Source organism: Nannospalax galili, unplaced genomic scaffold (genome assembly GCF_000622305.1).
Source record: "Nannospalax galili isolate Female #2095 unplaced genomic scaffold, S.galili_v1.0 scaffold344, whole genome shotgun sequence".
NCBI lineage: Eukaryota > Metazoa > Chordata > Mammalia > Rodentia > Spalacidae > Nannospalax > Nannospalax galili.
The window spans coordinates 1,442,078-1,468,064 of NW_008352153.1; the positions used below are offsets into that span (position 1 = coordinate 1,442,078).

The following is a 25,987-nucleotide window of genomic DNA, read 5'->3' on the forward strand; positions in this document are numbered from 1 at the left end:
AAGGACGTTTTCTGGCATATGTGAGCAGGAGGAAAAGGAGTACAAAGAGTAGTTTAGAGGCCAGGTACAGGAGGCACAATGGGACCCTGTCCCCAAATTAGTAAGCTGGGTGCTGGGTGCTGGTGAGACAGCTCCGTGGTTAAGAGCACTTCCTGCTCTTCCAGAGGACCTACATGTGGTTGCCAGCACTCACTCTGGGCAGCTCAACCTTCCCGTAACTTCAATTCCAGGGGATTTGACCCCACTTCTGGCTTCTGACAGTACCTGCTCTTTTGCTGAGGGAAAGCTCTGAGAAAGCAGTAAGGCCAGGGGAAATGGGAACAGGACTCAGGGAACGAGGAGGACAAGGAGGGCGGCTCTGCGAGGACGTCTGATACCAGGCAGTGAAGGTGGAGCTCTTTCTTTTCTCTCACTCTTATTCCTCCTTTCTTTCTTCACTTCTCTCTTTCATCTTTAAAAATTAGCGTATAGACTACTGGGCTTTGTTATGGCGAACACATTTGTTTTTGTTGATCCTCCTTTCCACCTTCCTCTCCTGTCTCCTGCACATTTGTTTTTGTTGATCCTCCTTTCCACCTTCCTCTCCTGTCTCCTGCCTCCCCTGAACCTCCCAGTAGCCTTCTTTTGGCTTTTGTGTCTCATGTGTCCCATTTCCCCACCTGCATCACCTCTTTAGTTCCTCTCTTTCTTTCTCTTCTAGGTGCGTAGTCTATGCCCCCACACTCACAGTCCCTGGATGCATACATAGAAACATTAACAGCTAGGATTCACATATGAGACAGAACATGTGACTTTTTTTTCTTTCTGGATGTGGGTTACCTCATTTAATATAGTAATTTCCAGATCCACCCATTTCCCTGAAAACTGGTTACTTCCTTTTTCTTTACAGCTGAATGGCAGTCCACTGTGTGTGGCAGTCCACTGTGTGTGGCAGTCCACTGTGGTGGCAGTCCACTGTGTGTGGCAGTCCACTGTGGTGGCAGTCCACTGTGTGTGGCAGTCCGTTGTGATGGCAGTCCACTGTGTGACTGCATTCATTATCCACCACAGGACTGCTGCCTCTCGTTCATTCTGCAGGCTGCCTCACCTGCTCCAACCAGAAGCCACAGTGTCCCTCACCCTCCCTCTACCTCTATCCCCCCTCATTCCCCTGTGTCCAATTTCAATTCTTTGGGGGAAAAGTTGGTCAACCCAGTTTGTGTCAAAGTGCCTACCATTCACTTAATCAAATAGAAGGCAATTTCATTATAAACTTTGATACTAAAATTTTGTTTACAAAATTCTTGTACTTCCCTTGTTCAACTATAAATTGCAGGGACTTCAAAATAGTTAACCTTTAAGCAGTTTTGATAATGGAGAAATGTTGAGATGGGGACTTTCAAAAAAGTTAAAACATTTTTTGAGTCTGCGAAGTGCAATTATCTATGGTTGGACTTCAATGAGTGTTAAATGCTCTGTTGGTCATATTCTTGGTTAATTCATGTATGCACAGAACACTTAGGAAGCAGACTGTAGCAAAGTAGAATAAATGGAAATAGTTTGGAAAGGAAGAAAAAACAATAACTAAAATCCTCATGAAACATATATATTTGCCTAACTTATAAACCTTTGTGAAAACCTAATTTAATAGAAATCAGTAGAAACTTTTAATAGTTTTCTTTGATTATACATGCAGATTGAATCACTGCAAATATTAAAGCATTACAAAAATTGTAGAAAATAAATAAACTTAAATAGAAACAACTTCTGCCAGCCAAAGCAGTATCTGCCTTTAATCCCAGTATGTGGGAGACAGCGACAGGTGGATCTCTGAGTTTGAAGCCAGTCTGGTCTACATAGTGAGTTCCAAGCCAGCCAGGACTACGTGGTGAGAATTTGTCTCAAAACAATACAAAATAAAGCAAATCTTGAAGTTTTGGTAACTTTACTTTCCAGGGAAAACCATTTGTGATTTGTAAATTATCTTGTTCAGTTTTAGTTTCTATCTATCCAGTCACACATCTACATCATCATCCATACTATATATCCCAATAAAAACATATTCAGGTGAGTGAGGTTGTTTAGTTGCTCCCTTAGGACAGAGTTCTAAAAGGAGAACTGGTCTACCTGAGGGCAAGCACATCTGGAAGGACCTGACTGCCTTCTAGGGAGGATGTTGGCCATTCACTCCATTTACTTGATACAAAAGTGCCAAATGTCTCAAACCCAAGAGAATGATCAATTATTTTAATAAGTTCCAATCTAAGAGGTAAAGAAAAGTCTCACTTGCATTTTTATGCTTAGTGAAGCCAGCCATACTCCAATGACTGTGCTGACTAGTTCACTTGTAGTTTTAGATTGGTGGTAGCCTGTTTTTCTTTTGTTATTTTTGTTTTTTTGTTATTGTTTGGTTTTTGTTGTTGTTATTTTCTTTTTGAGTCTGGGTCTCTTTCTAGCCCCAGGTGGCCTGGAACTAGCTACATAGACAGGCTGGCCTTGATCTTAGAGACCTGCCTGCCTCTGCCTCCTGAGAGCTAGGATTAAAGGTGTGGGTCACTGTGCCTGAACCTGTTTTTTCTTTTGTGATTTTACTTTCTTATGCTACAAATATCTTGATTTATTTATTTTCAAATTGAGCTTTTTTCAGTTTAGATATTTTTGCCTTTCATTGTAATAAAATATTTTTTATGACATCTGACTTTAATGTCATAGGAAATGAAATGCCTTTCTCAACCTGGCATAGTGGCTCATGTCTGCAATCTCAGGACTTAGGAGACTAAGGCAGGAGAATTCTGAGTCTGAGGCCAGCCGGGACTACATAGTGAGTTCTAGGCCAGGCTGAGCTGGATAGTGAAGCCCCGTCTTAAAAAAAGAAATAACTGAAAAAGCATTTCTCTCTCAAATGTTTTTATCCATAGCTTTTTTTCTTTGTTTTTTACATTAAAATTTCAATGCATCAGGAATGTAGTTTGGGGACAATTTATTTTTTTAGCCATTTAAGTGAACAGAAATTATTGAATAATCTGTAATTTTTCTATGGATTCAAAAAGATGCTTTTTTGATATTACATGGATCTACTTGGGAATTCAGTATTGTAACCTCTATAACCTTGTGTTGATAGGCACAGCTGTAAAATATTTGATTTCTGAAAGGCATGTTCTCATTTCTTATTCTGAACATACTTTTATTTGTACTTTAGAATCAATTTTTTCACTTAAAACAAATTTCCTCCTTCCAAATAAAAATTTTAAAAATTATCCCTGGGTTTCTTGGTAGGATTGCATTAAACATACATTTTCAATTTTCTAGGTAACTTAAATTCCTAAAGCCACTTTCATGGTATGATAATTAGTAAGTTCACCAACCTAACCTCTACTCAACCCTGAGGCCTCAGTTTAGACTGCTTTCTCTAGGAGGTCTTTCTTAATCTAAATCCCAACCTCAAAGGCATCCACAAACCTCTTATCTTTTAATACTTTTAAATAGGCTTTGAGTTCAGTTCAAGTTCAGTCTCCCACTAGACTCTATTGCTCTATGCTCTCTAGGCTTATCTTAGATAGCTCGATGTCTACCTAGGCTCTCTGATAGAAAGGGTAATTCACTCGTATCATTTTCCCAAGTTCAGGGCCTGACTCATACATAGTAATTCTTGTCTGTCCTTTGCAGTCCGTGTTCAGAAACTACGATCACGACCATGATGGATACATCTCTCAAGAGGACTTTGAGAGTATAGCTGCCAACTTCCCCTTCCTGGATTCCTTCTGTGTGCTAGACAAAGACCAGTAAGTTCTAATTTTGTTACTTGGTAAGGGAACTAGCCTAAAGCAGAACGTTATCTGAGGGGAGTAGAAAAACCTACTACTTGCATCCTGACAAGCCTTGGCCTGGTGCTCTGACCAGACAAGTCTGACTTTTCATTGATGTTTTTCTTGGTGTCCATGAATATTACCCACTGGGTGGTATCACAGGCAGACCACAGCTTTGTATAAAACGAGCGCCTAGTTGGAAATGAACCAGTTCTCCAGCTCTTTCACGGCTTCTAATGCTTAACTCTGTGTGTGTGTGTGTGTGGCGGTGAGGGGGGGCGGGTCACGCATGCCACAGTAAGGTTAGAGCACAACCTTAACTTTTGGCAGTCAGTTCTCTCCTTCTACCATGGGATCTGGAGATGGAACTTGGGTTTTCAGGCTTGTGCTACAAGCCCGCTTACCCTCTGAGCTGTCTTGGAGGCCTAGTTATTTACAGTCTTCACAAAAGCAGAGAGTAGCTGCCGACAATCAAAAGGATTCATAGCTTCTTTCTTTGATTGGTCAAAGGTTATTTTGATGTATACACAAAGGAAAAATTATATATATATTTCAAATGATTCCTGAAAAGTTGGTTTTAAAGATTAAAACTGAATTCATTAAGAAAATAACAATTCAAGGCCAGGCATGGTGGCACACACCTTTAATCCCAGCACTCAGGAGGCAGAGGCAGGCAGATCTCTGTGAGTTCAAGTCCTGCCTGGTCTACATAGTGAGTTCCAGGACAGCAGGGGCTACAGGGAGATCCTGTCTCAAAAAAAAAAAGAAAAAAAGAAAAAAAAAAAAAGAAAATAACAATTCAAAATAATTACTGAGAAAGACTGGCATTAAATGCTGATTAAATTTTTGAGGCAGTCTTGATTTGTAGCCCAGTTTGGCCTCAGATTTAACAAGGTAGATCAGGCTGGTTTTGAATTTATGGCATTCCAGTCTAGTCTTCTGAAAGCTGAGATTATAATTAATCTGATTATGTGAGACTAGTTCCTAATTTAAATATCATCTCTAATGAAATACTGAATTTTGTAATGATGAAATGTTCCAACTAAGTCACATTAAACTCCTGTAATATTTTTGTTGATATAAGAATATTTTTTTCTTAATGGGTACTGGGGATTGAATTTAGGATCTCACGAATGCTAGCCAAGTAAGACACTGATTTTCACCCCCCCAGCAGCTAATTGCCGAAAGTTCCTTAGGTTGGGTTGGGATTTCTTACCCACCTTCTCATGTCTTTGCTGGGATTTTGTCTGGTTTGAGCCTGTGAAGAACTTGTGAATGCTGTCGCTATTGCTGTGAGTTCATGTTGGTAACTGACCAGCTGTCTGGAAGACTCTGTTTTCTTGTGGTCATCCCCCATCTCTGGGGGATGACGATCCTTCCTCTACCTCTTCTGCAACAATCCTTGAGCCTTGGGAGGCAAAGCTTTGAAATAGGTGTCCTACTCAGGGATAAGCACTCTGCAGGATCTTATTCTCTGCAACATTGACTAATTTTAGGTTTCTGTGTTAATCACCATCTCCTGCATAAGGAAATGTCTCTGGAGCACTGAGAGATGCATTCATCCTACACATAGAGGTCGCATTAAAGATGTGTCGCTTTCCTCATATACCCTTCCTTCCCCCCTCCCCTAATCTAATCCAATTTTTATCCAGATCTCCCTTCTTAAGGTCTGTTGCCTACTATTCTTCTCCTTCAGGTTATTTCTTTTCCTTTACCTCACTGTTTCCTTACCCTTGTCCTGGTTCCTGCATCCTGCACTGTTTGCATACTTATTTATCAGAGTCTGATCCTAGGATCCACATATGAGGGAGAACATATGTCGATTTTTTTTCTGAGATTGTGTTACTTCACTTAGTATAACAGATTCTAGTTCCATCTATTTACCTGCAAATTTCATGATTTCATCTTTCTTTACTGCTGAGTAAAACTCCATAGAGGTGAGACTAGGTACCAGGAAGCAAACCACACAGCGGTGTCTAAAGCTGAATGAACAATGAGGCACATGTAAAGTCCTTATCAGAAAGAGATGAAATCTACCAGGATAACAATGGTTTCTTATATGATGTCCGGAAGAGTGATCAGAAACACTCTGTACTGTCTTTTAAAACTTTCTTTGGGTTGATTTTTATTTCATGTGTATAAGTGTTTTGTTTGCATGTACCTAAGTGCACCTGTGTGTTCAATATCTGCAGAGGCCAGAAGAGGGTGTTGGATCCCCTGGAACTGGAGTTACAGATGGTTATTAGCCACTGTGTGGATGCTGGGAACTGAACTGGGGTTCTATGTAAGAAAAGCTAGTGCTCTTAACTGCTGAGCCATCTCTCCAGTCCCTTGCATTCAGTCTTTGAGGATAAACACACAGTAAAAAGTTTGTGGAACTTCTATAGTATGAAAAAACTTAATGAATCTCATTGTCTATTCTGGAAATTAATCCTTTATCAGACGTATAGCTGGCAATGATTTTTTTCCCACTCTGTGGGCTTCCTCTTCACTCGACTGGTTGTTTCTTTTGCTGTACAGAAGGTTTTTAGTTTAATGAGGTCCCACTTATTGATTGCTGACCTTAATTCCTGAGCAAATGGTGTCCGGTTTACAAAGTCCTTTCCTACACCTATATCTTGTAAAAAAAAAAAAAAAAAAATGTGTCGCTTTAAGTGAAGTGTCTAAAGAGATGGCGAAGCTGTTAAAGGCTAAGGCTAACAATCAAAATGTCAAAGTATGACAATTTTTTAAATGATGAAAACTGTATGTCATTCAACAATCTAAGCAAAGCATTGAAACTTATGCATAAGCAACTTAAAATATCAAATTTGCCTTCATTGTGTAACCCAAGAATACTGGACAGATAAATAACATTATTAGACTAAAACTTTCTTTACAAAGTAAAATTTAAGTTCCCGCTAACTATCCATTTCTTCCTTGAGTTTGTTACTGTCAGTGACATGGAAAGATGACATGGATTTAAAATCACTTTCCAGTCTTACTGTATTTTCTCTGTTGGTTCTATAATTAGATCTCTCTCTCTCTCTCTCTCTTTCTCTCTCTCTCTCTCTCACACACACACACACATATACACAGCACACAGGAGGGAGACTTTCTAGGAAGAAGGGGTATGGTGGGAGGGAGGTAAGAGACAATAATGGTGAAATGATCAAAGTACATTATATGTGGGGCTGGAGAGATGGCTCAAGGGTTAAGAACACTTGCTGCTCTTGCAGAGGACCAGGGTTTAGTTCCCAGCACCCACAAGGCAGCTCACAACTGCCTGTAACTCCAGTTTCAGGGGATCTGGTGCCTTCTTCTGGCTTTGATGAGCACCAGGCATGCATGTGATGCACATACATATAGACAAAGAATTCATACACACAAGTGAAAAAGAAATTTTTTAAAAATTATATTAAGTGCATATATGAAATTATGAACAAAGTTTAAAAAAGATACAGATATTCATATTTTTGGAAGTTAATTTTGAAAAAGATATTATTTAGTCAAGTGTGGGAATGGTAAGGTTAAATATGATTAAATAGGTACCTTCCCTGAACTTCTGCAAGATTTTAATAGGCTAAGTATCTCAAAGATCTGTTTTACCACAAAGCGTTTTGGGAACAGTTATCTTAGGGGATACTTAATTTTTAATCTATCTCCCTTGGAAGACCCCATGGGGAAGAAAGTCAAAATTTTAGGTGATTTGGGAAGTTTCAGTGACCAAATCAAATATCTTTTCATTCATTCAGATATATAAATCCTTGTAGATTTTCACTTCAAGATGAGATGGCCTGTCTCTTTGGTGACCAGAATGGAAGAGGGCTGGAGATGAGTAGTGGACTCTCTGAGTCAACACCAGTACCAGCCCTGCCTGTCTGATTTTCACAGAATCTGGCCTCTCCATCTTGAGAACTGTGGGGTTCCCTACCATGGGATGAGGAGGGTTGTACCATTTCTTTGCAGAAGAATTTGTGTTTTTCCAGGTGTAGTTAGATACCATCAATTCTTACACTAGATAAAACCCCAAATATTCAATAGCTTGGCATACTGAAGATTTTTGCCCCCACTCATTTAAGTCCAGTATTCTGATGATTGGGCAACATTCCTTTCTAGAGGTTCATGGAGTAGGTTTCTTCTGTTCTGTGGTTTTGTGAATCTTGAGGCTCCTGCAGTTCCCCATGTATGTTTGGTAAATGAGAGCAGACAGAATAGTTTCTTCAACCTCTTCAACTTTTTGATCTTAAAGTATCATACCACATCTGTTGGAGATTTAGCTCCTGGCTCAGGAGCTACTTTTTAGCGGATGATCTATATGATGAAAAATGGAAGCAGGTACTGTTCCTCATTTCTCTATTGAGCCGTGTAAGAGCCTGAACCAGGTTGCTGCCTGTGATTAAGCTCCAGTGGCCCTAGTCAAGTTACAGTCTGTAAGTAGTACCCTGAGAGCTGTGACTCGGTGATTATCATCTCTCTCTCTCTCTCTCTCTCTCTCTCTCTCTCTCTCTCTCTCTCTCTCTCATCTATTTTCTATCTAATCTTTATCATCATCCTCATCTATATAGCCCCCTTAGGCTATATATATTTCCTTTACCATGAGTGCCATCTAAATAAGATACCAAGCTTCTTGCATATGTTTGTGATTGGTGTGTGTTTGCAGAGATCACAGGATAGTTGGTTCTTTTTGAGATGGGTGACGACTCATTTTTATAAAATTTAAATATGGCCTTTTTTCCTAGCACTCAGGAGGTAGAGGCAGGCGGATCTCTGTGAGTTCAAGGTCAGCCTGTTCTACATAATGAGTTCCAGGTCATCTGGGGCTACAGGAAGACCCTGCCTCAAAAAGCACCCCCCCAATTTAAATGATTCAAGCTATTTCACATATGAGAAGAGAAAGGGATCTTAAATCTGGGGGAAAATTATGACATTGTGAATAGCAACAGGGAAAGCTGTGGTAAGGTGAGCTAGAAAAGAAAGATGTGGACTTGGTCTTGTATAAATTTGAGATGAAAACAGGCTTTATAGGAAGAGATGTTGTGCTGGTTAGTCTTTGTCAACATGACACAAACTAGAGGCACCTGGGAAGAGGGAGCCTTAATTGAGGAATTTCCTCCAATCAGATTGATTTATGAGCTTGTATGTGGGGCATTTATTTGATTGTTGATATAGGAGGGCCCAGTCCATATGGGTGATGCCATCACTAGACAGATGTTCCTGGGCTATATAAGAAAAGTATTTGAGCAAGCCAGGGAAGAAGTCAGTAAGCAACATTCCTCCATGGTCTCTGCTTCAGCTCTTGCCTCCAGGTTACTGCCTTGGGTTCCTCCCCTGACTTCTCTCAGTGATGGATTGTGACTGGGAGTTGTAAGCCAAAATAAACCCTTTCGTCCCCAAGTTGGTTTTGGTTGGTGTTTTATCACAGAAACGTAAAATGAACTAGAACAGATGTCTAGCAAGTTATTGAAGATGTGGCATGAAACTTGTGAGAACAGTTGGAGCTTGAGATGTACATTAAGTTTTCAGTCCAGAGGCATTAACTAGATGCTGGAGTGTGTATGCAACTCTCCTTTCTGGGGAGAATTTGATGAGCTCAAGGCATGAGAAATGAGTGTATGGGACTTCCCATATGTAGAAACTGAAAGTAGCACATGGATCCTGCAGATGAACCAGAGAAGGGGAGCAACAGAGGCTAGAGTAAGCTAGGACAGCATGGGATTGCAGAATCTGCAGAGACGGTATCAACCAGCAAATATGTCCTCACGTCACACTGTCACAAGGTTAGCAATTTCAAAGACTGAGACAAGACCACAGAGGGTTGTTCTTGGCAACAGTTTTCGTAGAATAGCAATGTGAAGAACTTGAGTGGGTAGAGTAGAACAATGGAGAATGGATGACAGCTCCAGAGGCTGCTGTGTTTGACAACTTTAGGCGTTAGGAAGACAGAAGGACAAGTGTTGGGGATGACAGCAGGATTAAGGAAAGATCTGGGGAGCCAGACAGTCTGAATATCTTTGTAAACAGAAGAGACAGATGAAAAGACTGAGCAGAGCCTAGAAAAAAACCCAGAGTTCTGCAGAGGCTGGAGAGTAGGGGTGGAACAGGAAAACCTGAGAGGACAGGAAATAAAGGCATTCTGAACTGGCAAGGAAAGGAGTGATTGCCACATCTACTTCGCATCAGTTTGGTCTTTTCTGATGGATAGGAGGCCAAGGTATATGTCGCATTGTGGATAGGGAGGTGAGTGGAACAGGTTTGTTCTGTGTAGAGAAGATCTGAAAGGACTTCTCTAGTGAATGGGCATAGGCCAGTAAGACTGGGTGAGAAGATCACTGGGAGAGCAGCCAGGATAATATTGGACCAAATAAAGGTAGGAATGGCAACAGTCTAATTCATCCTTATTGCTAGGCAAGGAATACAAAACTGTATTCTAGAAGCTCCTACTCAGTAATAAATGCTGAGTCTGAATATACAAACCATATGTGTTAACACATGAATAGTAATACACACACACACACACACACACACACACACACACCACCACCACCACCATCACCACCACCATCACCACCATCTTCTTATTGGAGAAGGCTTTGAACACCTAATGTGTCCTTGGTCATGACCCTTCCTTTCGGATATTACAGACAAATGAAGGGTTTTTATTTGCTTTTGGTCACAAAGGTTTGGGAAGTGGGTGGGTAAAGTGTGGCAACTACTTAAGAATATAGTATTCAAAGATTCTTCCCTTTGATTTTCCTAACAGGGATGGCCTAATTAGTAAAGATGAAATGATGGCTTATTTTCTGAGAGCTAAATCCCAACTTCACTGTAAAATGGGACCAGGATTCATCCATAATTTTCAGGAGATGAACTATCTCAAGCCAACCTTCTGTGAACACTGTGCGGGATTTGTAAGTCGGCTTTCCATTTTCTCATTTTTGCAGCACTCTGGAAAGGTAGGGAAATAATTTACTAAATAAAATCCATTTTCTTCTTTGAATCAGAAATATAAATGTGATGGTTCCCTGAAACATGAAATAAAAGGAAAACAAGATCTGTGAGTTTAGCTACATTTTAGGAATGCAGGCCAGTCAAAGGCAGGGAAGGCTGCTGAGGCCCATTAGCTCAAGAGAGCAGTTTACCTACTAACCCTTGCTGAGGGAAGGTGTCAGCCCAGAGTCCTGGCATTCATCACTAATACCCATAGTTGTTGATATTAAGAGGAGCACTTTTCTTAGCCAGTTCCTTCTGGTGCTCATGTAGCATGGCATTACTCACTACATCCATCATGGCATGGCTCAGTAATTCCCAACTCACACAGGAAAAAAGATGGCTAGAATAATAAATAGCATTTATTTAAGGCTTGACAGTAACAAAGAATTTCTCTGGACAGTGATGTAATGAATCCTCACTGCAAGCTTTGAGGAAGGCATCTTACTCTCCTGATGGAGACTGAGAGGTGTAGAATTGCTGACCCAAGTTCCTCAAGTTGCACACTCCTAATGACCAGCGTGTGGACTCAGACACAGGTGCTCTGAGTATGAATCCTGCACTCAGCCTTTACCATTGCAGCACATGAAGCCTGTAAACTTATGCCCGCACACTGGATGATTATTTTGGCAGTGAGGTCAGCTTTTGTCCTGCTCCTTAACAGATTCTTGGGCTCTGAATGTCTTCCAGTTGATACACAATAAAAGAAAAGGAAAAATTTCTATTTTAGGTGAGGGCATCCCAGCACCCAGGTGAGTACGGTAATTGCCAGAGCTCAGCTGTATTAATCTTATTCAGCAGTCATGTCCCAATGCTGAGTTACGTGTTGCTTCTAAAGTATACTTTTCCCATTCCATGCTTGAAGAACTGACTTTGTGAACTTAAGGGCACACATTCTTCTGAGAATGGGTAGATACGAGGTGGCTGTCGTCTTCAAGATGGTCCCAGATAGTGACAGCAGCCACCAGACCAACCTAACTAGCTTGCTTTACCCATTCCAGGGATGAAGAAGTTTGGGCGCATCACCAGACCACTCTATTATACAACAAATACATTTTCCTTTTCATATATAACTTGTGTCTCTATAATTATGAGGGTTTGAGGAAGTAGAAAAACCTGAAAAATACTGAAGTGGAATGCAGTTATTGTAATACTCTCCTGCAAGGTTTGATCCGTCAAATAAAAGGCAAGGAAGGCTCAGAGGCCATGTGAAGGCACAGCCAAAAGTCAAGATGATCCATCTGGCCTCTGGTGGAGTAGGAGGGTCTGAAAGTCCTGATTAAATCTCAAAAGTATTATCTATGCTGCCTCCGCCTTGTATGTGGATGCTGGTTTTGTAGAAGCAGGAGAGTGGTCATTCTTGAGAGCTCTACATTTTCCCCAGCCCCTCTGAGCAGAAATGCTAGGCTCCGATGAGGGGCTTTGATGCACCTGTGACAAAGTACAAAGTGCTGGGCTTAAAGTCGGGAACCTTGGCTTTGAATCTCAGTTTTACTCCTTTACCCTGTGTTCTTGACCAAGTAAATAGCTGTCTTTATACTCTGTTTTCCTATCTGTGAAAAGTTCTTATACCACTTACCTCCCATTTTGTTGTGTTGTAGTCTTTTTCAAAGAATTCCTTGGCACCTTTAAAGGTTAACTACAATGAACTTACTCTTAAATCTGTAGTCATTCTTATTTTTCAAAATATAATTTCATTGATGCAGTTTGATTCAATCTTTGCTCACAAAATACATAAGGGTCCACTGATTTTCAAAGGGACTTCTAAATATGACTCTGAAAATGTATCCTTGGAAAAAATTATGAGGGAATGCCAAGAACCCTTTTCTAGTGCCTGGGCCATCTGCTTTTGAAACAAATTCTATTTTAAGGGCAAGGAAGGCAGTGCATTTATTTCAGAATTAGGATTTCAGAACTGAAAGAGTGCTGGTAATCCCCAGGTTGTAGAAGAAGAAACTGCACACTGGAGAAGTTAAGTGACTTAGTTCCCCAAGGTCACACAAGTCATTGGCAGCAAGACCATGAATCAGAACCGGGTCTGCTAACTCTTAGTCTAGTGCTCTTTATACTATAAAGAAGTTCTCTAAGTATTGTAGCAGCCCAGCTTCTCAGCTCAAAAGACCCTGGGAAATGCTCCTGACACACACCTAAGTGTGTGCCTTTTACTATCCTTGGCTGGCACACCAATCCAGTCCTTTTCCTAGTAGTATTTTCTTCTGGATATTAAGTGAGCGTAGCAAACCAGGTCCTGACTTTCCCTCCTGATGGGACTCTTGCTCAGCTATATCCTTTTTAGTAGTTCCTGTAGTGGTGCTAATAATGCAACCCATCTCAATATTAGGATGCCCTTTCTTTGGGTGGGGTGGGGAAGGCAGAGTTTCACTACATAGTCCAGGACAGCCTTGAACTTTAGACCCTTCTTCTTTAGTCTTCTAAATGCTGGGATTAAGTGCATGCACCACCACAGCAGGCAAGGATGCTCCTTATTCAATCTTTTCTGGTCTTACCTCAGTGACTTACTGTGTTTCCTTGAGGTGACATACACCTCAAGGAGGTGTGAGACCTTTGCAAGGGACTTCACCTCTCTGTAAGTTAGTCTCATCTATAAAAATGAGGAAAATACAGTTATTTATCCCAGAAGGACATTATAAGCACTGGACAAATGAATGCATATAAAAAGCATAAAACTCATGCTTTTCACATAGCAGTTGTTCACCATTACAATTGTTACTACTATTATAAAGCACTCCAGGGAGAAAGAATGTCATCACTCTAAAGTTTTCCAGGTTGGGACTTACAAATTGTCTATTTCCTGGATTATCACCACCACCTCTTATAAGACAGAAACCAGCTGGATGATTTTGAACAGTCCCAGCTCTTTTGCGAAGATCACCTATTTCCCTTTTCTGTCCTCATCCTTTCTTCATTGGTCCTCTGCTCCTGATCCGACCTGCCAGCCAGTTGTCAAGTAATTCTTTCTGACCTGTGGCAGACTGTGGCCTAGCCCCAGAAGGCTTTGGGTCTTAATACTATGTTCTGAAAGAACTAAGAACTGTTAAGGATCAAAGTGGTCTTTGGGCTTTCCAGGAGTGGGCTCTCCTTGTCTGTGGGAGGGGAGGGTGGCACTGATGCCCTTCACTCACTCTGCATTCTGCATTGGTAGCTATTTTTCCTTTCAGGGTCAATGCCTGTGCTCTGGCTTTGTTTTTCCTAATAGATCGTCAACAGTTCACAGTGGCCCTGCTCTTTTCAACATTATTTTATTAAGCAAACAACAAGTACCCTGCCTAGTTTTTAGAAAGGTCGAGATGGAATTTTTCCAGTTTAATGCCGTTGAAGTGAGCTAAGCCTGATACTGTATGTGTTGGTGTTCCTGCTGTCCATGTGCCAGTGCTATGAGGGGTAGATGGAAGGACATGGCAAGGCTACCTTCTTCATGATGTTTAGAAGTCATCTATCAGGAGGACAAACGCCTCACTGATACTGGAGTTGTTAGGGTCAGAGCCTGGGTCCTGGCCTCCCTAACACGCTAGGCTTGGCCGTCTGACCTCAAGATGCCAATTAAAGATACAAGGAATAGTTGCAAGCAGAGAAAGATTAATTCAAGCAGAGAGATTAATTCAATGTGGTCACACTGGGAAGAGGGAGAAATAAGGGGGTCCAGTGAGCCTCTACCAAGTCCGTCTTGGGAGTTGGGACACCAGGCTCAGGTTTAAACAGAGAACATGAAGTATGCATGCCCAAGCAGTCCTTGTCAGAGTGCAGTCCTACCCACCACTGACCCAGCATTGTCTCAGCTCCAACCTCTCCAACAAGGTAGCCTGACAAGTTCTTAGACCTATGCGAAATCTGTTTCTGGGAGACAACTTCCCCTTAGCTGGCATTTTCCTTCTCCCAGCATGAGATTCCTGGGGAAATTCCAATTCCTTGGGGACCACTGTTTCATGGTCTGAGAGCCAAAAGGAATGGAACAATATCTTCATTCCTGTCAGGATGTCAGATCATACCCAAGACTAAGTTCCCCAAACAGTTTGGGCAAACACTCACTACCTCTCCTGAGGCAAAGGACACAATACACTTCCGCTTAAGGATTTATTAAAATATTTTACTTTTAAAAATTATGCATGTATGTCTATGTGCATGTGTTTGTGCAAATAAATGCAGTATCCATGGAGGCCAGAGGGGGTGTCAGAGCCTCTGGAGCTGGAATTACAGGTGGTTGTGGGCTGCCTGACATGGGAGATGGGAACTCAGTTCCTCTTTAAAACTACACGATCTTAGCTGCTGAGTCAGCACTCCAGTCTCCACTTAAGAATCTTAATTAGTTTTATTTTTTATTTGAAAGCCAGGCAACACATCATTCCTTAAAACAGAGTAAGTATTCCAGTAGCAGCCCTCAGAGGCTGATTTTATAAACAGGAAGAAGCCAAAGGAATATGGATTAGTCCCTTCCTACCCTTGGATGATGGAGAAAAAAACAAAACAACAATAGAAAATTAAGGCAGGCATGATAGCACATGTCTGTAACCCAACCATTTGGGAGTCTGAGGCAGGAGGGTTAGGAGTTCAAGGCCAGCCTGGGCTAGTTAGTAAAACCCTGTCTAAACAAAAAAGAAAAGAAGTGGTAACATTGATTTCCCCAGGTTACCTTTCATGTTAAACATTGAAGTGGAGGTGAAAGACTGAAATTGGCCTTTTGGGAAAATTCAACTGTTACATCTCCTGGTCTGGGAAGGTTAGATAAAAAGCTTAGTTTCATCTTTGTGACATGGAACATTAGCATGGGTGATTCCATTTTGGCTTTTTTAAGACTTAACAAATTTTTATGTATTTATTTTTATTTTATGTGTATGAGTGTTCCTGCATGTATGTTAAGTGTACCTGTGTTCTGCAGTGCCCATGGAAGCCAGAAGAGGGTGTTGTAGCCCCTGGAACTGGAGTAATGGACAGTTGTTAGCTGCCATGTGGGTGTTGAGAATCAAACCTGGGTCCTCTGCATGAGTAGCCAGTGCTCTTGATCGCTGAGCCATCTCTCCAGTCCCTCCCTCTCCATTCTGATTTTCAATCTGGTCTGTTGGAGCCTCCCACACTAGCTTCATCCAGAACAGTGTCCTCTGCAAATTTTATTCAGCCGTCACTTCCTGCTTATTAACCACTTGGAAGTCTTTGGTTGGCAGAGTCTGAGCCTTTTTGAGCTCTCCTGCAGCCCTGGTGGAGAGTGAATACATGAATACATCATTTCCTCTTCTTTATTCTTCAGGGTACAAATACTGCTCAGAAAAGAACCTGGCAAAATTCAAATTAGTAAGTGCACTTCTTAGATTGCTTTATTTCCTGCAGAGGGCACCAAAGAGCAGCCAATAGCATTAAAAAGGAAGACGGGGAGACCAAGTGGTCACCTTTCCTATAAATTGTGTGAGAGCACATCACCAAAGTCTAGCAAACATACCAACTTTAGTTTCCCATCCCAGCTACCATTTGGCTCTGAGAAAGAAAAGGGAAGCCGAACTCTTATCAGCACAGCTGGAGTGGGCCCAGAGAGGGCTCCTCTCTGACAGGAAGGGTGTCAAGAGCAGCTACATCCTGTTTGCTGGTCATCCAGCTTCCCAGGACTTCCCTCTGTGGCCTTGTTTCCCCTCCAGAGTTCTCTTCCCATTCTCTGACATTTCTTTGTCTTTTGTTACAGCTCTGGGGCATAATCAAACAAGGATACAAATGCAAAGGTAAATAAATATCATTTTGTGAACATTTTCAAAAGTTGACATTTTGAGTAGCAATCAGATCTGTCCTGTTAAACCATAAAAGCTCTTGACATCACTGAGAACTTGGGTCTCTTGGGACAATGGTGGCAGAAGAGTTAGTGAAACCAGAAGTCTGTGAGCTCCGAGATTCAGCCCCGGCATTCTGCTGTGGGAGGGGAGGGCTGGCCTCGCCGCTCTGGAGGCTCAGCTCAGACATTTCACACTCATCCTCTATGGCACCTTTGGGATTTTTTTTCAGACTGTGGAGCCAACTGTCACAAACAGTGCAAAGATCTTCTGGTTCTGGCTTGCAGGAGGTTTGCCAGGGCGCCTTCCCTGGGCAGCAGTCAGGGGTCACTGCCTGGAAGCCCTGCCTTGCCCCCAGGTAATGCCCTCAATATTCCTCCCTGCCGCAACATCTCTCTGCTTACCTCCCCACACTTGGCTCTCATTTGCATTCTGGGTCTACACAAGCTCTACATCAGTATAAACAGCAAGACCTCCCTTAGATCACTTGCAATGCTAAGCCCCGGATTTCCCTTTGCCTTTCTCTGCTTTTGTCGCACATGCAGCTCATCACCTGCAGCTAATTTAGTTCTAGCCCTAGTCCGCTCCTCTGGGACCTGGAATGTCCTACTCATGTTGTACTGACATTGTTTGCTATCAAGCAGACTGATGTCAAATAATCACTCTCTTTGCCCTTCCAGTTCAGGATGAGGTGTTTGAGTTTCCTGGGGTCACTGCTGGACATCAGGACCTGGACAACAGAGCCATCACACTGGTCACAGGGTCATCTCGCAAGATCTCCGTGAGGCTACAGCGGGCTACCACCAGCCAGGCCACCCAAACAGAACCTGTCTGGTCAGAGGCTGGCTGGGGAGACTCAGGGTCTCATACCTTCCCCAAAATGAAATCCAAGTTCCATGACAAAGCAGCAAAGGACAAAGGATTTGCCAAGTGGGAAAACGAGAAGCCCAGGGTACAAGCTGGTGTGGATGTTGTAGACCGAGGCACTGCATTTGAACCCGAAACAGATGAAGGTCAGGATGAAGCCATACAGGATGGAGAGGTCAGTGCTGGTGAAATCACAAGTAGCATGAGGAAGAGGCTGAGGGCGCTGACGAGGGCACTGCTGTGGCTCTGGAAAGCAGCTACATGGTTTAGAAGCGGTATGGTTGCAACCAAGACGTATCACATTTAGTGTTACAGCTGGCTTGTTACATGACCCTGGAAAGATGATTTCTAGCCTTCAGACCTCAGTTTCATCATGTTTAAAACTGAATTGAATCCTAAAAGCGAACGAGGTTGTTAATCTGTACTGAAATGATACACCAGGGACTGATAACTGCTGCATGTATCCAAATACCAGCACACTACAGATTCACTTCACTTTCTGAGAGAGAGCCAGGCTCAAACTCAGGGAAGACTTCTAGATAGAGGAAGAGAATGAGAAAGTCTCATCTCCGTTAAAACAGAGGCTTGTGATAGTACCACAGAGAATCAAGGGTATGAGGGCTGCAAGGTTTTATAAAGCAGGCTCTGCCTCTACCTAAGAATCATATTCAGGGCATCCAAAATAAACTGGGATGCAGATAAGATTTATTAGAATCTGCTGAAATTACTGATTCAAGAAGGGAGATAATGTATTAGTCAACAGTCCATGAAGACGGAAGAGAAAAGAGAGTGATTAGTTGATATCAGTCTGCTTGAGAGCAAACAATGTCAGTACAACATGAGTAGGACATTCCAGGTCCCAGAGGAGCGGACTAGGGCTAGAACTAAATTAGCTGCAGGTGATGAGCTGCATGTTCGACAAAATGGAGAAAGGCGAAGGGGAATCAGGGCTTAGCATTGCAAGTGATCTAAGGAAAGTCTTGCTGTTTATACTTATGTAAACTTGTGTAGACCCTTGGGGATGTCTAATATTCCTAACTTCTAAAGTCATACCAGGCAGCCACTGCCTCTCTGTTGAGTTATCCTTGTGAACAGAGCATAGGGTTAAGGAGAGATTCTAGTTGACTGGGCCAGTCAATGCTCCTTATTCATATAGGTGATCCTCCACAGTCCACTCTTCAAGAGACCTCAGCAGAGTCTCTATAGTTTGCCGTGATGGGAAGAGCCCAAATGGCCTTTAACCATTAAATCCAAATCCCTCAAGCTTCTTTCTCACTGAACATAGGGTCTCATGTATGTTGGGCAGGTGCTCTACCACTGATCTATACCACCAGTCCCATAGAAATAACTTCAAAAAACCTCTTTATTGCGGCTGGGAGTGTAGCTCAATGGTAGAGCACATGATTAGCGTGTGTGGGGCCTTGGGTTCTATCCTTAGCACCAAAAGTAATTAATTTCTAAAATAAAATAAAGAGTGCTTTGTTGAAATGTAACTCATGTACCATGAAATCCCTTGTTCAAAGTGCTCAATTCAGTAGTTCTTAGTATATTTACAGAGTTGTGTGATAATCACTACAATGTAATTTTAGAGAATTTTTATCATTCATAGGGAAACCTGTCCTGGTCCTGAGTAACTAATGTGCCTCTTGTCTCTACAGATTTGTGAAATCAATCTTACTTTTAATACTTCCCCTGCTGCCCATCCTGGCCAATGTATCAATCCTGTCTGTCCCCTTACACTTGTTTGGCACCAAAGTAGGAATATTTCAGTGAATAAGAAAAAGTTCATGATTTGCTGCCAGGGAAGGGTATGCTAGGGTCAAAGGCTCTTATCCTGAAGTCTGAAAATGGCCATCAGGAAGGTTCGTGAAAGTACTTTTATATGAAGTTATGTACGGACATGCTCACTTCAGGCAGAGGAATTTGAATAGATTCCCAAAAGAGGTCTGTGATTTAAAAAAATCATTCTGTAAGACTTTTTTTCTGGATGATCCTTTTGAGCTGTACTGGTCAGTCCTGTAAGAACTCAGCTTGCAAGGCTATTTCTATGAGTAAGACGGCTGCTGTTGAAACCACCTCAGCTGCATCACTGGATGCTCACCTAGAATATGGGAAGGGGGCCACCTGATAGACACCTGAGTTGAAAGGAGTGCCTTCTGTGTAACAGTAGTCTGTCATAGCTCCCATGCCTTAAAGCATGCTCCTGAGTTAGGAGAAAGTCACAGCCTGTGTCACTTATACAATCATGAATCTCTATTATGAAATAAAAACAAAAACATGAGGGCTTTTTTGGTCTTTTTGAGACAGGGTCTCCCTGTAGCCTTAGCTGGCCTGGAACTTGCTATGTAGACCAGGCTGGCCTTGAACTCACAGAGATCCACCTGCCTCAGCCTCTCAAGTGCTGAGATTCAAGGCGTGCACCACCACGCCTAGCCTAAAACCTGAGTTTTAAAAAATTTAATTTTGTTCTTTATAAATTGATAATTTATATTAAAATATTTTCTTAGCCTTTCAATTTTCTCTTCTCATAAGTCATAGGAATGGTTCCCTGATCACTGGCACTTAATTTCCTTTATGTGAATTAATACAGACAATATGTTCTTGTGCAAAATGTATCATTATGGGATGCAGTCTCACTCTCATCCAAATCCATAGCAAACTTGACTTTGTTCAGGGAAAAGGCAAGAAGGGAAAAATGCGAAAAGCTCATACCCAAGAGGTCTACATGTAGACAAAGGAGTTTTCAAATTCAGGAATTTTTCTGATAGTCAAGATCAATGAATAGTACTAGAAGAAATGATCTCTACATTGATTAGTATCAGATGATATTTATCAGTCCTATAATTAAAAATGGCAAATGACAGGCACCAGTCTACTTTCTGTTGTAACTGAGTATCAGATACTGGTGACTTATAAAGAATAGAGGGTCACTGTAGCTCGCAGTGGTGGAGCTGGGAGTCCCACATGAAGGTGCTAGCATCCAGGCAAAGACAATCACCTGGCAAGACAGAGCAAGCAGTCGGCTCTGGTTTCTTGCTCTTTTCAAAAACATTTAAAATATTCTTTATTATTTTTATTTTATGTGTATGAGTGTTTTGCCTACAGCTATATAAGTGTACCATGTGTGCACAATGCCCATCAAGGTCAAGAGGGTGTCAGATTCTCTGGAACTGGAGTTATAGGCAGTTGTTAGCTGCTATGTGGGTTCTGGAAACTGAACCTGGGTCTCTGCAAGAACAGCCAGTGCTCTTAACTACTGAGCCATCTCTCCGGCCTCTTCTTCCTCTTCTTATAAACCCATAAATTACCTTTATGACCTATACTCCTAATCAGCTTCCAAAGGCCACACTATCAATACCAGTAACATGAATTTGAGGATTGGGCCTTTCTTTCCAACTTCAAGAACATGCTTTTATTTTTATGACCATGTACCAATTGTACAAGATAACAGATTCCATTATGACATTTTCATACACAGAACATTATTTGATTGAATCTACTCTCCCCTCAATTTAACACACTCATGTTGTGGTGGTTGGGGGGGTGCGTTCATATCATAGGATGTGGGCGCTCGGGGATCTTGGAGCACCAGCTGCTGGCGTGGCGCCGGTCTCTCGCTCGCTGCGTGTGTCTTGCGGGCGCAGTTTCGCGTGCCGCGCCGCTGAGGCGGGTCCCTGGCTCTCCGCGGCTACCGGATGCTGGCGAATCTTTGGGTCGCTGTCAGCTGCCGGGCGAGTTCTGTTCCAAGCTGCCTGACACTCCCTATGTGTACGCGATCCGTTGGCCACCGGATCACGAGGGGAGGTGCAGGAACAGCGAAAGCAAGATCTTCACAAGTGGTTGTTGACGGAAGGATAGCCCCCTCTGGGGAGACTGAATTGTAGGCAGTAAGACACAGGATACAGCTCAGTCAGACTCAGTGATACAGCTCCAATTTATTAGGGGGAAAACCAGAAGATTTATAGTGTGGAGGCAGTAGCAAAAGCTTCAGCTGATAGGTGCTCCTGGGATGCCCCATTTACATGTGGTGGTGGGCTTCTATCAGGCTGTCAGACAGTGCCTGATTATCACACAGGAAAAACCTGGCAGTTTCTGTGCCAGAGGACATGTATCTGTGACGGGCACTTCAAAAGGTGAGTCAGGAAGAGAGTAGGAAGGCGCCCCGCTGAGAAAGGGAGTCCTTCCATTTGCACCGAGCCGGCTTGCGGCTATCCGGACATGGAGAGACTACGACCTAAAACAGCAGGGGTCCCCAACAATAGGAGTAGAGGAGGCGGTCATGTTTATAATTGGTGCATCTTCCTAAGTGGAGTTCCAGAGTTCAAACTCTTACCAGTGGCCACTAAATTCCCACAGTAAAGGACAGGTCAAGTTCATTTTCTTAGTAATAATAATTTAAGTATTTTCTTTATAATTCTTTTGTTTTCTATTATCTTCTGCTAAATCAAATCTAGTAAATATTTATCATAGGTTTGGAAAGTAAATAAATTCACCCTGTTTATGAACTATATACAGTCATACATACATACATATGTATGTAAATGTTTTCTTATAGATTGTCTTAGTGCCCTTACATATAAATTATATTGTGGAGTTCTAAGGGAAACATTTAACAAAGAGCATTTTGAGGGAGGGACTAATGTTCTGTGGAGCACAGTTTAGAAACAACATAGAGTATTCATCCTGGTTAAATCTATATAAGAATAGGATTTTCATTTGCTAGGTGGTCTATTTGGGTTTTATAAAGATTTACTCTTTGTTTCTGTGTAAGTACACACATGCATGTGAGCATGGGTATGTGCACCCGTGCGCCAGCACCCGAGGTCAGAAAAGGGTGGTGTTGTACCCTCTATCACTCTCCACCTTTTTTTTTTTTTTTTCTTTTATGCAGGGTCTCTTTGAGTCTGGAGCTCACAGTTTCTCTCTGATAGGCTGGAAGCTAGTGAGTTCCAGCAAGCCTCCTTCAAAATGGGAATTCCAGGTGTGCCTGACTTGTCACATGGGTCCTGGGATCTGAACTCCAGGGCTCAGGATTGTACAGCAAGCACTCTTAACCACTGAGCAAATCTCTCCAGCAGCCTCCCCTCCCACTCCACCCCCTCAAAAAAAAATCTGTGAGAGGAATACACATGATGTTGCTCTGGGCTGGCCTCCAACTCCTGGGCTCAAGGGATCTTCCTGTTTCTGCTTCCCAAGTAGTTGGGATTACAGGCTCACACCACTCCTGACTAGCTAATGATCTTTCACCTGCATATATGTAAGAGTACCTCATGCATGCTTGGTGCCTGAAGAGGCCAGAAGAGGGCACTGAATCCCCTGGAACAGGAGTTAAGGATGGGTGTAAGCCACTATGTGGGTGCTGGGAACTGAAGCCAGGTCCTTTGGAAGAATGGTAAGTACTCTTAACTGCTGAGCCATCTCTCAGGCCCTGGCTAACCAGCCTTTAATTACTTCTAAATCTTGAGAATAAAAGGTACTGATCATTTGAGGTCTTCCCTCACATTCACCTGGCAAACAACCTTCTAGGAGCACTATACTGTTAAATGAGACACAGCCAAGCAACAGGTTCTAATTTGTTTTGCAGGATGGCTGAGTTCAGGCTTCGGAAACTGAAGGCAATCATGCTGGCTTTGGGAAGAAGAGAAACTCAGAAAAGCACTCCAAACTCAGGAAGTTGGCTGAAGAGATCTGGAAACTCACTGCCTTATGTTGTAGGATCTCCATGACCAGACTGGAATAGAGGATTTACCCTGACTCTGAACTATTTATTTCCTCCTCCCCATCCCTATGGAGGAACCACAAAGACTGATATATATTTAGCAGTTTCGCACATCTCTCTCTAGAGCTGGTTATACACAGGTGAAACGAAACAAAAGTTTTTGTGTACCTTTGGTATCCATTCTCTAAATTCAAGACTTGGCTTTTCTTGTGAGAATATTATTTTGATATTTTCTATGTGTGTAGGGATGTCTCATAAGAAGTTGGCTTTGAGCTCTTTTTGTGTTTTTAGATTGGACCAGGACTTGAAGATTTACTGGCGGACAAGTAAGTTCTTTAGACCCTGAAAGGCAGTGATGCTTCTAATGCTGACCAGCTGCAAGAAGCTGTTTACAGTGTCCCTGCCACACCGCTACTGCGATGTGTAATGTCATGTGTGTGTACATCACCCAAGTCTTACCAGTTCTGAGTCACTGAGGGGTATCATAGCCCCAGAAGCTCTCCTAATATGCAGAATAACCATGATGGAAAACATGATTCCTGACCCATTGAACTGGGTTCACCAGTCTTTCTTTACAAGTCCCCAAATAGAGTCTGAATTAAGAAATCAAATCAAGTTTGGAGGGATAAAACTGAGCAGAAAAAACTACTGCATTACCAGGTAAAAAGCAAAACAACTGCTTTTTAAAAATCTAAAGTAACCTTAAAAGTTTTGTTTTAGATAACATTTGGTTGCAAAAAATAAATTATTGCCCATACTTAAAGATTCACAGGAAGAAAATCATCATAAACCTTAATGTTTGATTAACATTTAATTTACACTTTATTAATAATTTAAATGTCTTCTTTTGGGGTCATTTCTTTAACATTTTAGTTGTTAGCCTTAGCCATTAATGGCTGCGCTATCCCTCCAAGCCCTGGGGTCATTTCTTGAATGAGGAGAGGAGAAAGAATGTGGTTCAAGAGATGTTCAGAACTAGGCTGGTGCTAACATGCTTGTAAGCTCAGCATTTGGGAGATGAGGTAGGAGGACCTCAAGCTTGACGTCGGAGTGGGTAACAAAGCAAGACTCTCAAAAAATGAAATAACTGAAAAAGAAAAATAGAGAGAAGATTAAGATTGAACCTGTGGCTGAGGGAAAGGATCTGCTGCCAGATGGCCAGCTGGAAAGTGTACTCCACAGAGGTACATGGGTCCACATTTGAGGACTAACATATACATACCCTACATAAAACTGATGGTGATTTATTTGGGGAAGTCACTTCAGGAGGGCCTCTCTTCTCTCCTTTCTTCATGACAGTTCTGCCCAGCAAGGTTGTTATGCACCTGTTCTGAGCAGCTGCAATGCTGGATGCAAAGATATGGAAGACTTGGTCTGGGTCCTTAGAAATCAAGAGCATGAGGACACCAAGGCCAAGAGGTTCCAGTGTCTTCAAATAGCTTTGCTAGAGCTGACGTAATGTGCCTCAAAGGCTCCAGAATGAGAGTATCGATTCAGGTTGGAAGTACTGCATAGTAGGGGAAGTCATCAGTTGAACAGTTATACTTAAGTTGGGAAAGAAGACAAGTGTCATTACCAGTGCACATGCTAGATTTCCACGCTCTCAACTCAAGGCTTGGCTTTTATGTGGGAGTAGTCAAAATATTTTAAAAAGATGTCCTCACATTTATCAGTGGCAAGCACCTCAGAGGGCAGTGGTGCTGGCTCTGTGTATATACACCATCTATTACTATTCATGAATACAATTAAATACATGCTAACAAATTAAAAACAGAAAATGGCAACCTAAGTACAGGAAACCTTTCTGAAGAAATTCAGAAAGAAACTTATTAAGAAATGTTGGACTTTCTTTTTTCTTTTCAAAGGAATTATTTCACTGTGTTTGGATATTTATGAATTTTCATTTATAGAAGGAATTTTATATTTCCAGTCTTCCTGTGACAAGGAAATGAATGTACATTCAATGAAAAATAAATGCAAACAAAAAGAAATATATGTGTGTTGTATATGTGTACCATTGTGTATATGGCTGTGAGTTGTGTGCTTACACAAACACACAACTATCATAAACCCACTGTCTACAATGAAGCTGCTGTATCATTTACTTATAATCAATGGTGATTTTAATATTTTAATCCATCAATTTCCCAGAGTCAGTAAAATAAAATAGTTAAAACTCATGATGAAGCAAAAAACTAATTTGTTTGCTTCCTCTAGGCCTTTGTTTTGTAGTAGATTTGATGATTGGTCGTTATTTTCTTTTAGGAGGTGTTCTATGGGTCACTAGGGAGACAGAATCTTACTGTGTAGTGAAGGATGGCTTATAACAATCTAGGTAGCCTGGGCTGGCCTCGAACTTGAGAATCTCTTGACTCTGCCTCTCAAGTGCTAGGATTATAGGAGTGTTCTACCATACCCTGCCACTTTCACCTTTAAAGGGAAAAGCCAAACTCTTAACAGTGAGTTAGGCACTAAGGAGGATATATTAGCTACTTGCATCAATTCTTTATGTATCTGTCTAAGCCTGAGCAGCTGTAACTAGTGTTTGAAACATTTTGTTGAGTGTCTGCCTCCTCAGTAATGTCCCCAGATTTCCACAGTACCATCCAGTTGTCTAAGAGGTTTGCTGTTGAAAAATGAAGGCACACTAGGCACGGTGACAAATGTCTTTAATCCCAGCAGTTGGGACACAGAGGCAAGTGAATCTCTCTGAGTTCAAAGACAGCCAGGGCTACATAGTGAGGCCCTGTCCTGTCTCAAAATAAAACAAAACAAAATAAGACAAAACAAAAAACAACATAGGGTCTGGAGCGATAACTCAGCAGCTAAGAGCACTGGCTGTTCTTACAGAGGACAGGCGATCGGTTCCCAGCATCCAC

General features: G+C 41.9%; 1 protein-coding gene across 3 annotated transcripts in view; it reads left to right on the forward strand.

Moving 5' to 3' along the window:
* Rasgrp3 (RAS guanyl releasing protein 3) overlaps window positions 1-25,099 on the forward strand; it is a 129,830-nt gene extending 104,731 nt beyond the window's left edge. For all 3 annotated transcript variants that reach the window (XM_017802190.2, XM_017802189.2, XM_008849051.2), the window contains exons 13-18: window positions 3,646-3,761; window positions 10,528-10,675; window positions 16,441-16,477; window positions 16,755-16,880; window positions 17,203-17,564; window positions 22,974-25,099. In XM_017802190.2, coding sequence (XP_017657679.1) covers window positions 3,646-3,761; window positions 10,528-10,675; window positions 16,441-16,477; window positions 16,755-16,880; window positions 17,203-17,564; window positions 22,974-22,982 — 798 coding nt within the window. In that variant the 3' untranslated portion in view covers window positions 22,983-25,099. The remainder of the gene's footprint in view (window positions 1-3,645; window positions 3,762-10,527; window positions 10,676-16,440; window positions 16,478-16,754; window positions 16,881-17,202; window positions 17,565-22,973) is intronic.
* The last annotated feature ends 888 nt before the right edge of the window (window positions 25,100-25,987 follow it).